Consider the following 13,616-nt stretch of genomic DNA (forward strand, 5'->3'; position numbering starts at 1 on the left):
CAAACCCCCTGCATCTGGGGCTTTAGAGTCCAGGTTGGGCATGGCGTTCCTCCACGCTGATACAGGTTCTCTGGCTACTGTTTGGACCAGCTCCCGGGGTGAGGGCTCCCCTCAGGGTTAGTTCTTGCCTGGTGGTCCCTGGACTCAGGGTGGAGTGGCTCCCGGGGCCACCTGCAGCAGACATCGGCTCTCAGATGGGTGTGCCCAGAGGGAGTGGAGATGTCTCTCTGCCTATGCCCTTGCACTCTGGGCGTCCAAGGGCAGTAGGTTCCCTTGGCAATTCCCAGGGAAACGCTTGTTGGGGTTTCCAAGGCAAACCATGAGGGTGGCGGCTGCAGGAGAGTGAGAACTCTGGCCACCCGTTAACCCTTGAAAGGCAGGACCGTGGTCCTGCAATGGTGCAAGACCAGGGCGGCTCTGGCTCCCTGTCCAGGTCAGAGGCCACTGAGCGAGGGCCTGGAATTTGGACCATGCCCTTGGGTGTCACTTGTCCTCTCCAGCTTGTTTCCATCACAATCTCGGCCTTCCTGACCTAATCTTTCAGTGACTGAGTGCCAGCTATCACCTAAAAGTCATCTTTCCTTGCAGTTTCACTCCCTCCTGTAAGTTCCCCATCTCTGCATTGGTCTCCAACTGGTTGACAAGCCAGAAATCTGAGTCATTCTAAACCCTCCTTTTCCCCCGAGCACCCTGAAAGTTAACCAACTCCCAAATCCTGTTGGCCCAACGCCTAATTACCCCCTTTCAAATACACTCTCTGCCCTCAGTGACGGCCCCAACACCTCTCTCCGGGGTGTGGTAGCCTTCTCAGCAGTCCCTGGCCTCCACACCCACCATCACGGTGGCCAGAGAATTCTTGCTACAGAGTAAATCCAACCCTGCAGCTTCCTTACTTAAAGCCTCCCTCATTATCCTTAGATGAGACTTTCCACATTCATAAATATTCAATGAGCACCTCCTCTGAGCAAAGACATCATCCAAACTTCTCACCAGCTGTGTCAAAGGTTCTCTAAGCTCTCCCCCAGGTCTCCCCGTCTTCCTCTCTGCTTTTATTGTTTAATGGCCCACCTTATACTTGAGGATCTGGCTACAATAAACATTAGGCACCTCTAGGCCTTTGCACATGCTCTTCCCTCTGCTGGGATACTCTTTCAGCTCTCTGCCTTCTGGTCTCGGTTGAGATACCACTTCCTCCAGGAAGCCCTCCCTGAAGCCTCTGACTGGGCCACATGCCCCTTCTCTGTGCTCCCACGGTCCCTCGGGCCTGTGCTGTCACTGCACTTATCACACTGGGGGTGCGCCCTTGTTTCTTGATCCATCTTACAGGATGGTGAGCTTCACGAGGTCAAGGCCTGTCTTGGCCACTACTGTATTCCCAGGGGCTGGCATACTGTAGGTAAATAAGCCTCTCACTGACTCAGTGGACGTGAGTTTGAGCAAACTCTGGGAGACTGTGGAGGACAGGGAAGCCTGGCGGGCTGCAGTCCTTGGGGTCACAAAGATTTGGACATGACTTAGTGACGGAACAATAACAACAACAAGCCTCTCGTTCCTCTGCTGATGTCACAGGGGGTGGCAGGAGTGCACTTGCTAAGCGCAGGCCTGGAAACCAACCCCCCAACCCGACAAAGGCCTGTGACTGACGCCTGGGCCAAAGCCACTCAGGACAGCAGGAAGAGGACTAGCCCCCTTTCCCTGTCCTGTCTAGCGAAGCAAGGAAAAATCTTTCTTAGTAGAAAAACTGCACTTGGATTAAAAAGAAAAAATTGAAAAAACATTCTCTTTTTGGTTCATATAATAAACACATAAACTGCAGAAAACACACCCCGGGAAGTGTAGGCCCATTTTGGAAGGGAAATGCGGGGAGGCAGGGAGAGGGGTCCTAGCAGCAGCAAGGTGAAATTCTAGATCATTTCCTACGGGCTAGAGAAGTGTCCTCGGCATCTACACCAAGGAGGACCCACAGGATCAACTGGGAGGCAGGATGCCTGGGTCCCAGAACAGCCACCACTGGATGAGACCCCAGAGAGCCCCTGCCTCCCTCGGGCATCACCCTCCCGTCTCTCTGATGCACTTGAATCCTCAGTGCCCAAGCAACCAACTTACTCGCGCCCCGTCCTGGTGAGGAAGAAGGTGGAGGTGATCTCTGCGGGTCCACGGGGTGGAGTGGCAGCCACAGGGGCAGGGGAGGGAGGTGGGCTGATTGTCGTGCTAGGGAGGATCGGTTCAGGAATCCGCTTCCGCCCCTTAAACTCTGAGCCAGGGACCTCTAGGGAGGCAGAAGGAGACCAAAGTGAGTTTACACAGAGAGGACCCTTGAAGTATGAACTTGTGTGGGTGGAAGCATGGTGGGCGTGAAGAGATGGGGCCCGGCTGAGGTCACAGATGAAGCTCCTGTGGAGGCCAGTGACCCTCAAAACAGGAAGAAGATGTGGTTTTTTGCTGGGAGCTTGGGGTGCAAAGCTGCGGGGGCCCTTATGACTAGATTCCCCCTACCATCCACCACTTTTGCAGCAGATCCGAGTCTCCAAGGCTCTCCTCCTGCAAAGAGCTCCCTTCTCCTCCACATAGACCCTGACTCTGCGCATCTCCAGGCTGCCCTACGACCAGCCTCGGAGCCTCCACCTCCCTCTGAAATTAGTCACAGCTTTGCCTGCTCACATGTTTCTCGGAGCATTCAAAACTTCAGGCTCTCAACGGGGGTGGGTGACCAGAGTTACAAACCACTCATCCAGCATGTGCATTAAAAACAGTGTGCCCTGGGAAGACTACTCAGCAATATAAAAAGGAATAGACTATTGATTTATGGAATAATCTATGTGAATCTCCAGAAAAGCATGCTGAGTGAAAAGTAAGCCGATCCTGAAAGGTTATATATTATACGATTCCATTTCTGTGACATTCTGAAATGACAAAATTACAGAGATGGAGAAGAGATTAGAGGTTACCAGGAGTTAAGGTGGGGTTGGATGTGTTTATAAAAGGACAACAGGAGGGACCCTGAGATGGCGGAAATGTTCTGTGTCTTGACCAAGTCCATGTTAGAGTCTGGTTGTGACATTGCTCTATGGTTTTGCAAGATATTGTTGGGGAAAACTAGGGGAAGGATCTGATTATTATTTCTTTTTTTTTTTTTTTGATTATTATTTCTTACAACTGCACGTGACTTAATTAAACTTTTAACTAAAGTTTAATTTTAAAAAATTAAATGGGAACCTCAAAAAGAAGCAAAGCTAATCTGAGAACAGTGGTTACCTTTGAGAAGGGTGGGAGCGTCAGGAGGGGCTTGGAGGGGGCTGGGGTTCTGATCATGTGGAGTTTTTCTGTCTGTGGTCACCTTGGGAAAATTCATCAGTTTCTGTTCCTTCCTGTATACTTGTTTCATTTCAATAAAAAGGTCACATGCATTTTTAAAAAAAGTAAACAAAGAAATCAGACTTTATAGACACAGAAAGTGTTCATAACACAGCGTTTTATAGAAAAAAAAGATTATAAAACATTCATGTATAATATCCCACTTCAATAAACACACACACAATGGCATAGAAAACAGCTCAAAGGTTCTAGACTAAAATGTCATCAATGACGGTTTTTAGCTAATTATTGTTTTTTGTTCCCTTTTCAAATTTTCCTATAATGAACCTGTATGATATTTTGCATCCTAAAGGGTAATGCAGATTTTCTTATTGGTTTGATCTTTTTTACCCCATGCGATCCAGCCACCCCCAGGTTCTGGCCAACCCAGATACATCCACTCACCCATCTCAGAGGCCAGTGCCGGCTCCAGGCAGAAGCTGGGCGCCCTCTGCTGGAGAGGACTGTCCTGGCCAGATGGGGGCCTCTGGGCTCGGCTTCTGGGTCTGCTGGGCTCAGAGTTTCTTCTGGGGATGGGAAGATCCCTGGTCTGGTGGTGGGGGGCTGCATCTCGGGGTACAGGCAGAGTGAAGGACTGGACTAACGTCCCTGGGGTGCTGGGGGCCCATGGAGAGAGAGACACGTTGAGGTCACACAGAATGAGGCCACAACCTCCGAGCCCCTCCACGTATTAAACCATCCTGCCCTTTGGGACTTGGCAGCCCTGGCAGTATAGTACTTCTGAGGATGCATCTCCATTATCCACACATTTTCTTTATAGACTGCAGAGCTGTACACTTGCCTACTCATATACACAAAGTCATAAAGCTCAACTTAGTTTTTAGATAATATACACAGCAATGACGTTTGTAATCTTCCCTTCCCACGCAGCCCTGGGTAGCCCCAGGGACCTTCCTCTGGCTTTGGAGGCTGTCACTCAACCTGGCGGCTGTCACAACACCCTCCCGGCACATCTTATTCATTCACCGTTTCATCACCCATTTGTTCAATAAATTCCCAGTCTGTCAATACGTGGCGGAGTGACCCTGGGCAAGTCACTTTCCCTCCATCCATAGCATGAAGGCAATAACCCATCCTTGGTGGGGATGAAGTGTGGGGCTCTGAGAATGCCCAGACCCTGTTCTGAGCTCACAGGCACTTTGTTTCTTAGCCAACCCCAAGTGACGGGGGCCCCATTACCTGATCTGGGAGAGCCGGTGCTCTGGGGTCTGAGTGAGGGGCGACACTCTGCTGGTTTCTGAGCCCACGAAGCCACTGTCTGTTTCCGGGGATGCCATCCAGGGCTCCTGAAAGAGACAGTGTTCCTTTAAATCTAAGGAATGTGCCCGGAGAACACTGGGAAACCCTTCCCCCGTGCTGGCCTGGGCCTCACATTCCAGAGGCTCACAGACAGGGAGGCTGGCCCAGCTCCCAACAGCCAGGCCCTGGGCGTGTGGGGTCCTGAGGTGCTCAGGGCCTGGCATGAGCCCCGGGCCAACAGCAGGGACTCCATGCCCCGAGAGGACCCTGAGCACGCCCCGTGTCCCTGAGGGGTGGGAGCCAGGGCCCTTGGGTGGGAGACTGTGACAGACTTCCTGAATGGAGAAATAGAAAGGGGAGAAGGAGAAAGCAGTCCCACTGTGAGAATGGGATTCTTGAATCCACACGTCTTCCAGGGTGGGCCTGGAATGCCGTGTTCTACCTGATTGCAGAAATGCCCGGGTTCCATGAATTGGGATCGAAGAAGGCAATGGCACCCCACTCCAGTACTCTTGCCTGGAAAATCCCATGGATGGAGGAGCCTGATAGGCTGCAGTCCATGGGGTTGCTAAGAGTCAGACACAACTGAGCAACTTCACTTTCACTTTTCACTTTCATGCATTGGAGAAGGAAATGGCAACCCACTCCAGTGTTCTTGCCTGGAGAATCCCAGGAACGGGGAAGCCTGGTGGGCTGCCGTCTATGGGGTCGCACAGAGTCGGGACACGACTGAAGCAACTTAGCAGCAGCAGCATGAATTAGGAAAAACAAACTGATCAACCACATACACCTCCAACACACTACATCTATCTAATGCAGGGGCAAAGGACACCAACAGAGAGACACGGGTGTCTGCCCTCAATGAGTTCATGGTCGAGTGTATATTCCTTACCATGGGCTCATTAGGACTATAGGGGTGTGTGTGTGTGTGTGTGTGTGTGTGTGTGTACACATGCAAATATATGTGTTTATTTTATTTTAATTTTTGGATGTGGACCATATGGTCTTTATTTAATTTGTTACAATATTGCTTCTCTTTTATTATTTATTTATTTTTTTTACTACAAAGCATGTAGGATCTTAGCTCCCCTAGCAGGGATCGAACTTGCGCCCCCTGCATTGGAGGGCGAAGTCTTAACCCCTGGGAAATCCCCATATGTGTTTTTTTAGGGGAGGACCCATCTCATAAGTCATATTTCCACAGTGATTTGTGACTCCTGTCGTAGTTTAAAAAGTGCCATTCTCATGGCACAAACTACTCGGAGTCAAAGACACCACCCCCACCTTCAGCTGTGCTAAGCAGGCTCAGAAAGATACAGGCACTGAGCTACAGGTCTCAGGGGAGAAAGAGGAGGTCCAGGTAGAGGGGTGGAGGTGCAGGGAGCCACGGCAGAGGTGGGAGCAGTAGGCATTCTGAGCAAAGGCCTGGAGGCAGGAGGCTCCAGGAGATGCAGGGAGAGGCCCTACACCCATGCGTACCTCCAGCGGGGGCCCGCCGGCCTGGTGCAGAGACTTTGGTGGGAGGCGCTCAGAGATGCCACTTCCCTCGAGGCTGGCCAGACTGCTCTGGTGGGACGTTGCAGACTTGGGGCCCTGAGGATGGGGGGGCCTGCTGGGGCCGGGAGGGGCCTCCTCCGCTTTGCCCAAACCCTGCAGGTGCCTGTCTCTGGTCACGGATGCACAGACATCTGCTGGTTTCACAGACACCATCTGCTCCACGGTCTCCCTGGCAGGGAAGGAGAGGCATGGTGCCCCTGAGCCCTGGCATGGGCTGGGCAGCTCTGTCCTGGGAGCCGTGCAATCCAGGACACACGCTCTGGAGTCAGGCACCCCTGCATCCTCACCATGTGCTGCCGCCCTCTTGCTGTGTGACCCTGGGCAAGGTACCGCCCCTCTCTGAACCACACTTATCTCAACTGTAAAATGAGGATGCTGACAAAACCCACCCCTTACACTGGGGCAGAAACTGTGCAGAAATAGAGGTGCCAGAGTCCCCTTTCCCAGGCTTCTGGAATTTGCCTTCCCTCTTTCCTATTCCAGCCATTTCCATCAACTTCCATCTACTCAAAAAGACCACGTCACTATTGCAAACAGAAGACCAGTATTTTGTGTTACAGACTGAAGTGAACTTTGCAAATAAATACAAGGAACATGAAAACAGTATTATCATAGTCTAGATAAATCCTGTTGCCTAGTAAAGGTTCTTGGCCTGAGGCCTGCTGGCTTTCTTTCTCTTTCTCTCTTTTTAAAGGAAGATCAAGAGAGGCCCTGAAGACTTTATAGCCCTGAGACTTTCTCCTTGTTGTACATGGAATCTCTGAGACTGAGAATAAGACTGATGTTATTTAATGCTGCATCTTTCCTGCCAGAGATCTCATCCCACACCTCCCTAAATCATTTCAAGTGCTATCTATGGTATACATTTCATGGTTTGTAGAGACACTGAGCTACAGGTCAGGAAAGCCGTTTCTAAACTGTAAAGGGCTGTTTAGCTCCTAGGACAGTTACTACCCCTGTGGTTTCTGAGCTGGTGTGGGACCAGCAGGGAAAGCTCAGTGACCTACTCGAGGGGAACCCCATGACTTCTCTCAGCCTGTGCCGGGGGCTGCCTGGTGGGAAGTCTCAGGGCCACTGCTTTTCCTGGAGCTGGAGCTGGCCTGTCAAAGCCCAGGCTGCAGCCCTGGCCCTCCTCCTCCTCCTCCTCCATCCTCAGGGCTTCTGGAAGGGACTTCACACTGAGGTACCTGCAGAAAAACACAGAGGAGTGTGACTTCAACCCACAAGGCCAGCAAGATCCCACCACAGGGCCAGATGCCTCGGGCCTGGTGGGCACTCACCGCTCCAGGAGGCCGTGGAAATCCTGCTCCACCCGCAGCTCCTTGTGCCTGAGCGGAGCCGGGAGGCCCAGTGGCCCGTCCTCTGCCTCATTGGTGGGAGCGCTCAGATCCGAGTTCATGTGCAATAGGTGGGGGCCAATGCTGGTGGCGTCCGGCTGGGGCCAGAAAGGAGGAGGGGCAGAGATTCAGCAGATACCTAAGACCACTCTTTAAGGACCTACCTTACGCCAGGCTCACTCTGGGTGCTGAAGAGCAAGAAAGAGGTTAGATTCACTGGCCTGTTACTCTTTTCCTGTGTGCGAAAGTAGGGACTGGGTCACTGAGCTCCGAAACCAGCTGCCATGAGTGCGCTGTGTGCCAGGCACTGTACACATATCACTTGGCAACAATCCCACCAGTATACAGGCTATTACAGCCCATTTTACAGACAGGTGCTCAAGGCTTAAACGATTTGCCTAAAGCCATACAGCAGCAAGGGGCAGTACCAGGATTTGAACCCAGATTTTCATTCCAGTGTGAACACGCAGCCACTCAAAACCCCTTCACTGTGGGAGCAGGGGAGTCCCCCAGGATAATGCCCTAGAGATGGCCACCTGCCATAGGGCTGTGACGTGGGCTAGAGACAATTCTACAAAGTCCCTTCCGTGTGTGGTTCTTGTCTAGTATAGCCATCTCTGTGAACAGTCTCCAGATCCTCCTGGGTCTACAAGCTAGAAGCCTGGAGGTAATCATTCGCTCCTTTCCTCTCACCATCACTCCAACTCCAGTCCAGTGCACCTTCTAAACCTCTCTCAAGTCCATGCATGTCTCTGCATCTGCCCCACCACCTCCCCAGCTCTGAAGGTGAAAGCGTTAGTCTCTCAGTTGTGTCCAACTCTGTGATCCCATGGACTGTAGCCTGCCAGGCTTCTCTGTGCATGGGGTTCTCCAGGCAAGAATACTGGAATGGGTAGCCATTCCCTTCTCCAGACGATCTTACTGACCCAGGGATCAAACTTGTATCTCCCGCAGAGCAGACAGTCTCCTGCGTTGCAGGCAGATTCTTTACCATTTGAGCCACCAGGGAAGCCCAACCTGCAAATCCTCTTATATCATCGCCTGCTGAATAAACAGCAGAGTTTAAAACCAGCCCCCTGATGTGACCACATACCTAATTCCTAGAGCCCCTACCTGCCTCTCCAGCCATATTTCTTAGACAATGGATCCCTCACTGTCTATACTCTAACCACAGGGCCTTTGCATAGACTGTTTTTTCTGCCAGATTTTTTTTTTCTCTTCTGCACCTAGTAATTCCTACTCCTTTTCAGATTTCATTTAAACCTGACTTCCTCAAGGAAAGTTTTTCTGGCTCCTTAATGAACTCAGATATGTTAGCTTGTTATCTACTTGGTGTAGAACTCCATAATTCTCCTTCAGAGCACCAATCAAAATTAACGTAACAAGTTTAACTCTACAGAAAATTCCATGAGGGTGAAAGTGTTAGTTGCTCAGTCCGACTCTTTGTGTCTGACTCTTTGCTATCCCATGGACTGTAGCCTGCCAGGCTCCTCTGTCCGTGGAATTCTCTAGGCAAGAATACTGGGGTGGGCAGCCGTTCCTTGCTCCAGGGGATCCTCCCAAGCCAGGGACTGAACCCTGGTCTCCTGAGTTGCAGGCAGACTCATTTCCATCTGAGCCACCAGGGGGAGCCCACGAGGGTAGAGGTCACCTGTTATTTTGGTTGTTTTCTACTGAATTCCCACCATGTGTCTTGAGTGTCGGCATATGGTACAAACTTCTCAGATGTCATTAAGCTACTAATGGAGAAACCAGTGAACGAAGGAACAGTCTACTACAGTTGGGTAAAGAGGTACCTCAGGGCCGAGGGCCTGGATGGCCGATGTGTGGGTTTGTTCCAAAGGAGAGGGCGGGTCTGTTGGCTGGTGGGGGGAGGGCGTGGCTGGGGGGCCGTCCAAAGCCAAGTCTGACCCGACTTGCCCAGGCTCCTGCTCCTTGTGGTCCATGAGGTCCTTCAGCTCATCCAGGCGAATTCCCAGCTGGAATATCTCTGCCTCCAGCTCCCTGGAACAAGGAAATGTTAGCGGGTCTCGAAGGCTGTGTTTTAGAGCAGAGACCCCAGAAATGCCCATGGAGGGCCCATCTGACCTCATCATTCAGATTATAAATAAACAAGATAAAAGTAGACTCCACTGGGAGTAAGGAGGCTCAGCCCAAGTTCCCTTCTGCCACCAGCTGGGTGTAAGACCTTGAGTAAATCCCTTCCCCTCTGGCCTCAGTTTCCCCATTCTCCAGTGAGGGGATTCCACTCTTATCTCCAAGGGCACTTCTCATGGCAGGAAGTCTAAAAGTACACAGATCTCAGCCTTCGAGTATCCCCCATCTGGACACGCTGCTAATTGGGATGGGATTTCTCCCCGCTCCCCAAGTGTGTGAATTAAGGATGAAGCGTGCCCCTCCGGGTGGGGATCTGGGGCCTGGCCCATCTGTCCTCCCAGGCCTCCTTCCCCAGCAAGTACCTGTCAGGATCAAATCTCCTGGGTGTCCCCTTGGAGCCGGCAAGCTGCTGGGACAGGTGCCGCTCCCTGCAGGCCTTCAGGTAGTCCTCCTCCAGGGCCGCGTGGGCAGCCTTTAGCTGCTGGAAGACCTGAAACGAGACAGGCCAGTAAGACTCAAGTGCCCAGGGCCTGTGGGCTCCGTCCTTGCAGACACAGTGGATGAGCTGCTCGTGGGTGCGTGGGATGCTGTGGGACTCACCCTGGACTGCGGAGACCTCTGGGCTCCCGAGTGTCTGGAAGGCTGGGGTTGGTAGCCTCTGGAACCTGTTTGCCCTGGTTGATCTCCCTGCCCTTAGACTGGTAGGACAGAGGCATGGCTTAGAGCTTTGGCATGAGTCCCAGAGAGTGCCAGTCTTCCCTGGACAGACCTGTAAGAACTCTGATGTTCTGTGATGGTCACAGTGTCGAATATACTATCGCTGTATCGCCATAAAGACCTACCTCTTGAGAGGCCTTAGTTCCTCATACTTGATTCTCAAAACTGTGGGCTTGGGAATATTAGTCACTCTTCTCCTGAATCCAACACATCCTGTTGGATAATACACCCAACAGATGTATTATCATCACCGTCATACTATTGATAACGATAACTGACATTTACGGAGCACTGAGGCTTTGTCTAAAGGACGCTGCATTATTCATTTAATCTTCAGCATAACCCTAACGAGAGGGGTAATTTATCATCTTTATCTAAATGGGAGGAAACTGAGGCACAGAGAGGTTACTTAAGTTGGTGAAGGTCACACAGTGAGTGAGCAAGTTGTAGAGTTAGAATTTGAACCCAGGCCCTCGAGCTCCAGAGCTCATAGTCCCAACCATTGCACGAGGCTCCCACAGTAAACGTGATGCTAGTTAAGTCTTGGCTAGAACCATGGGAGGTAGGACCATTATCCCTGACTTCTTATCATCCTCATCTCGGTCATTCTATGCTAATGCTCATCCCCAATCTAGCTTGATCTTCCAACAGCTCTCAACTTCCCTAGATATGGAGGAATTAGAAGAGGGGGGAAGAAAAAGAATAATTTTGATTTTCAAGGTCCTTGACTATCTACTCAATGGGATAATACCATCCATGTAACAGATCTTGTAACGGGAGCATGTGCACAATGTCTGTATAGCAACATGCATGCCTGTGGAGTCACTCCAGCCGTGTCCAGCTCTTCGCAACCCTGTGGACTGTAACAGGCCAGTCTCCTCTGTCCGTGGGACTGGCTGCTCTGCCCTCCTCCAGGGGATCTTCTCCACCCAGGGATGGACCCACATCTCTTACGTCTCCTGCATGGCCAGGTGGGTTCTTTACCACTAGTGCCACCTGGGAAGCCCATATAACAACACAGTAACTGCTAACATCATAACAGTGAAAACTGTGAAACCAAGGATGTTGCATCTGCCCCTTCCAGGCCTCCCCCTCAGCTCCTCTCCTTACCCTGCTCTATGCCTTGAGCATCAGCTGGGCTCCCAACCTGCTGGCTTCCCCTGGGGTCTTTCTAGGGGAGGCATCTATTAGAGGTCAGAGGGTGGGAGGGGAGAGACCTGGGAGAGAGCAGCTTCAGGCAGGTGTGAGTCCCTGGGCTTCCCTGTCCCTTGTCGGGCCCCCTGAGGCTGCCGCCCACATCCCTGCTAACCCTGCTAACAGCTCCTTCACTGATCCCTACACCCACAGCTTTGAGAGCTTCAACTGCTCCTTCCTGGGACCCTGTCTGATGCAGCAGAAATCTAAATTTTATGAGTGATCATGTTGCTGCTGCTGCTAAGTCGCTTCAGTTGTGTCCAACTCTGTGCGACTCCAGAGACGGCAGCCCACTAGGCTCTCCCGTCCCTGGGATTCTCCAGGCAAGAACACTGGAGTGGGTTGCCATTTCCTTCTCCAATGCAGGAAAGTGAAAAGTGAAAGTGAAGTTGCTCAGTCTTGTCCGACTCTTAGCGACCCCATGGACTGCAGCCTACCAGGCACCTGTTTCCATGGGGTTTTCCAGGCAAGAGTACTGGAGTGGGGTGCCATTGCCTTCTCCATGAGTGACCATAGTTACCTAGAAATACTGGAGTCCAGAAGGAAATAAGCCAATAATGGTTAGATTAGGGGGTCTCTTCGCCTCCCCATCCCCAGTTTTCAAGCTTGAGCAATCACTTTTATAATAAAATTTAAAAAGAAAATGGCTTTTCCTGGTTGTCGACAGCTAGGATAATCATTGGGGAGCTGGGCAGGGCAGTGGTTACGATCCTGGACTTGGGAATTAGACAGATCTCCGTCTGGGCTGTACCGCCTACTGGCTGTGTGGTCTTTAAGTCACCTCTCTGGGTTTCAGTTCATTCCCGTTATGTGGGGTGATGACTGTAACTGCTTCGTCAGGTTTTTATGATGATAAAATGAATTAACGTACATCAAGGGCTTGCCACAGAGCCTGGCGCGCCACCACCGCTGCATAATAAGTGGTGACTATTGTGCTCCAGCGACCATTGTCATGGAAAGCTGAGCAGGGGCTGTCTGTTCAAAAGGGAGACACGGTGTCTGGGATTCCCCGGTCTGTCTTGCAGCAAACACGGCTTTGGAGGCTGTGCTTTGGGACACAGAGCAGTCATCTAGCAGCTCCGCGGCATCCTCGGAAGTGGACAGTACCTTGAGTTGGTCCCGGGGTGTCAGCCGTCCTGTGTGCATCAGCTCTATAAAGGACTCCACCTGGGCATTGGAGGGGAAAGAAACACGCTCCATTAATCCAGGCTCAGGTGAGTTCTGCCAACTCCCACACTTAGCCACAGTCACATTTTGGCATAGGGAGCTGGGTCCCGCCTCGGGACGTGGGTTTTCTGACAAGCACAGAGAGGCAGGTGCCAGAAACAGGCTCCAGCACCGGCTCTGGCCATGGCAGCCTTGGGGAAAATCTAAGCGGAGCTTCCAGGATTTGATTTTATTTCACTCATGTGCATGAAAACTGTGAGGCAGGATATTAGCTGCATCCTGGTGGGGGTGAGGCGGCAGGAAACAATCCAGATGCCTATCCGTGGAATAGTATGCAGCCGTCCAGAGGAGGCAGCACGTGCGTGTGTGTGTTCTCATGCATAAACGCCGCCATGAACTACTTTCAGCATCAGATCAAGGTACAGGACAGTGTGTATGGTATGCTACCATCTGCTATAAAATATAGAGAGAATAAAAAAGGAAAAATGCAAGTACAATTGCTTATATATTATAAACTACCTCTAGAAGGATGAAAGAAACTAAAATATTAACTGCTTCTGGGGAAGAGAACTGGATGGTGTCAGGGTACAGGGAGAGGAGGAAGGTTTTCTATTATATGTATTCTCTGAACTTTGAACAAAGTGAATTTATTAGAAATATACAAATTTGGGATATTAAAAAAAATCCAGGTACAACATAGTGTATATACTTATGTGACCATTTCTATAAACACATGTGCATTCATTAAACATTTGGTACAAAGCAGAAGGGCAAGAGTAGGAAAGAAAATTTCACTGAATGTATTCTTTGCCCTGTGTGATGGTCTTTACCATGAGTATCTATTACAGTTACAAAAAATTTAATTAAGCGAAAAAAGGCAAAGACAATTTGTAGATTTCTAGGAGAGCTCTAGATCAGTGCCAAAATATACAA

The 13,616-nt window shown here is 50.9% G+C and overlaps 1 protein-coding gene across 3 annotated transcripts in view; it reads right to left on the reverse strand.

The window, feature by feature from the left end:
• AKNA (AT-hook transcription factor) overlaps nt 1–13,616 on the reverse strand; it is a 58,187-nt gene that overhangs the window by 12,624 nt on the left and 31,947 nt on the right. For all 3 annotated transcript variants that reach the window (XM_040241642.1, XM_040241637.1, XM_040241634.1), the window contains exons 7-15: nt 12,624–12,683; nt 9,968–10,095; nt 9,305–9,512; nt 7,452–7,606; nt 7,179–7,358; nt 6,094–6,340; nt 4,555–4,661; nt 3,760–3,971; nt 2,107–2,269 (exon numbers count right to left, since the gene is read on the reverse strand). In XM_040241642.1, the coding sequence (XP_040097576.1) occupies nt 2,107–2,269; nt 3,760–3,971; nt 4,555–4,661; nt 6,094–6,340; nt 7,179–7,358; nt 7,452–7,606; nt 9,305–9,512; nt 9,968–10,095; nt 12,624–12,683 (1,460 nt within the window). The remainder of the gene's footprint in view (nt 1–2,106; nt 2,270–3,759; nt 3,972–4,554; nt 4,662–6,093; nt 6,341–7,178; nt 7,359–7,451; nt 7,607–9,304; nt 9,513–9,967; nt 10,096–12,623; nt 12,684–13,616) is intronic.

The sequence above is a fragment of the Oryx dammah genome, unplaced genomic scaffold (genome assembly GCF_014754425.2).
Source record: "Oryx dammah isolate SB20612 unplaced genomic scaffold, SCBI_Odam_1.1 HiC_scaffold_1, whole genome shotgun sequence".
Lineage (NCBI taxonomy): Eukaryota > Metazoa > Chordata > Mammalia > Artiodactyla > Bovidae > Oryx > Oryx dammah.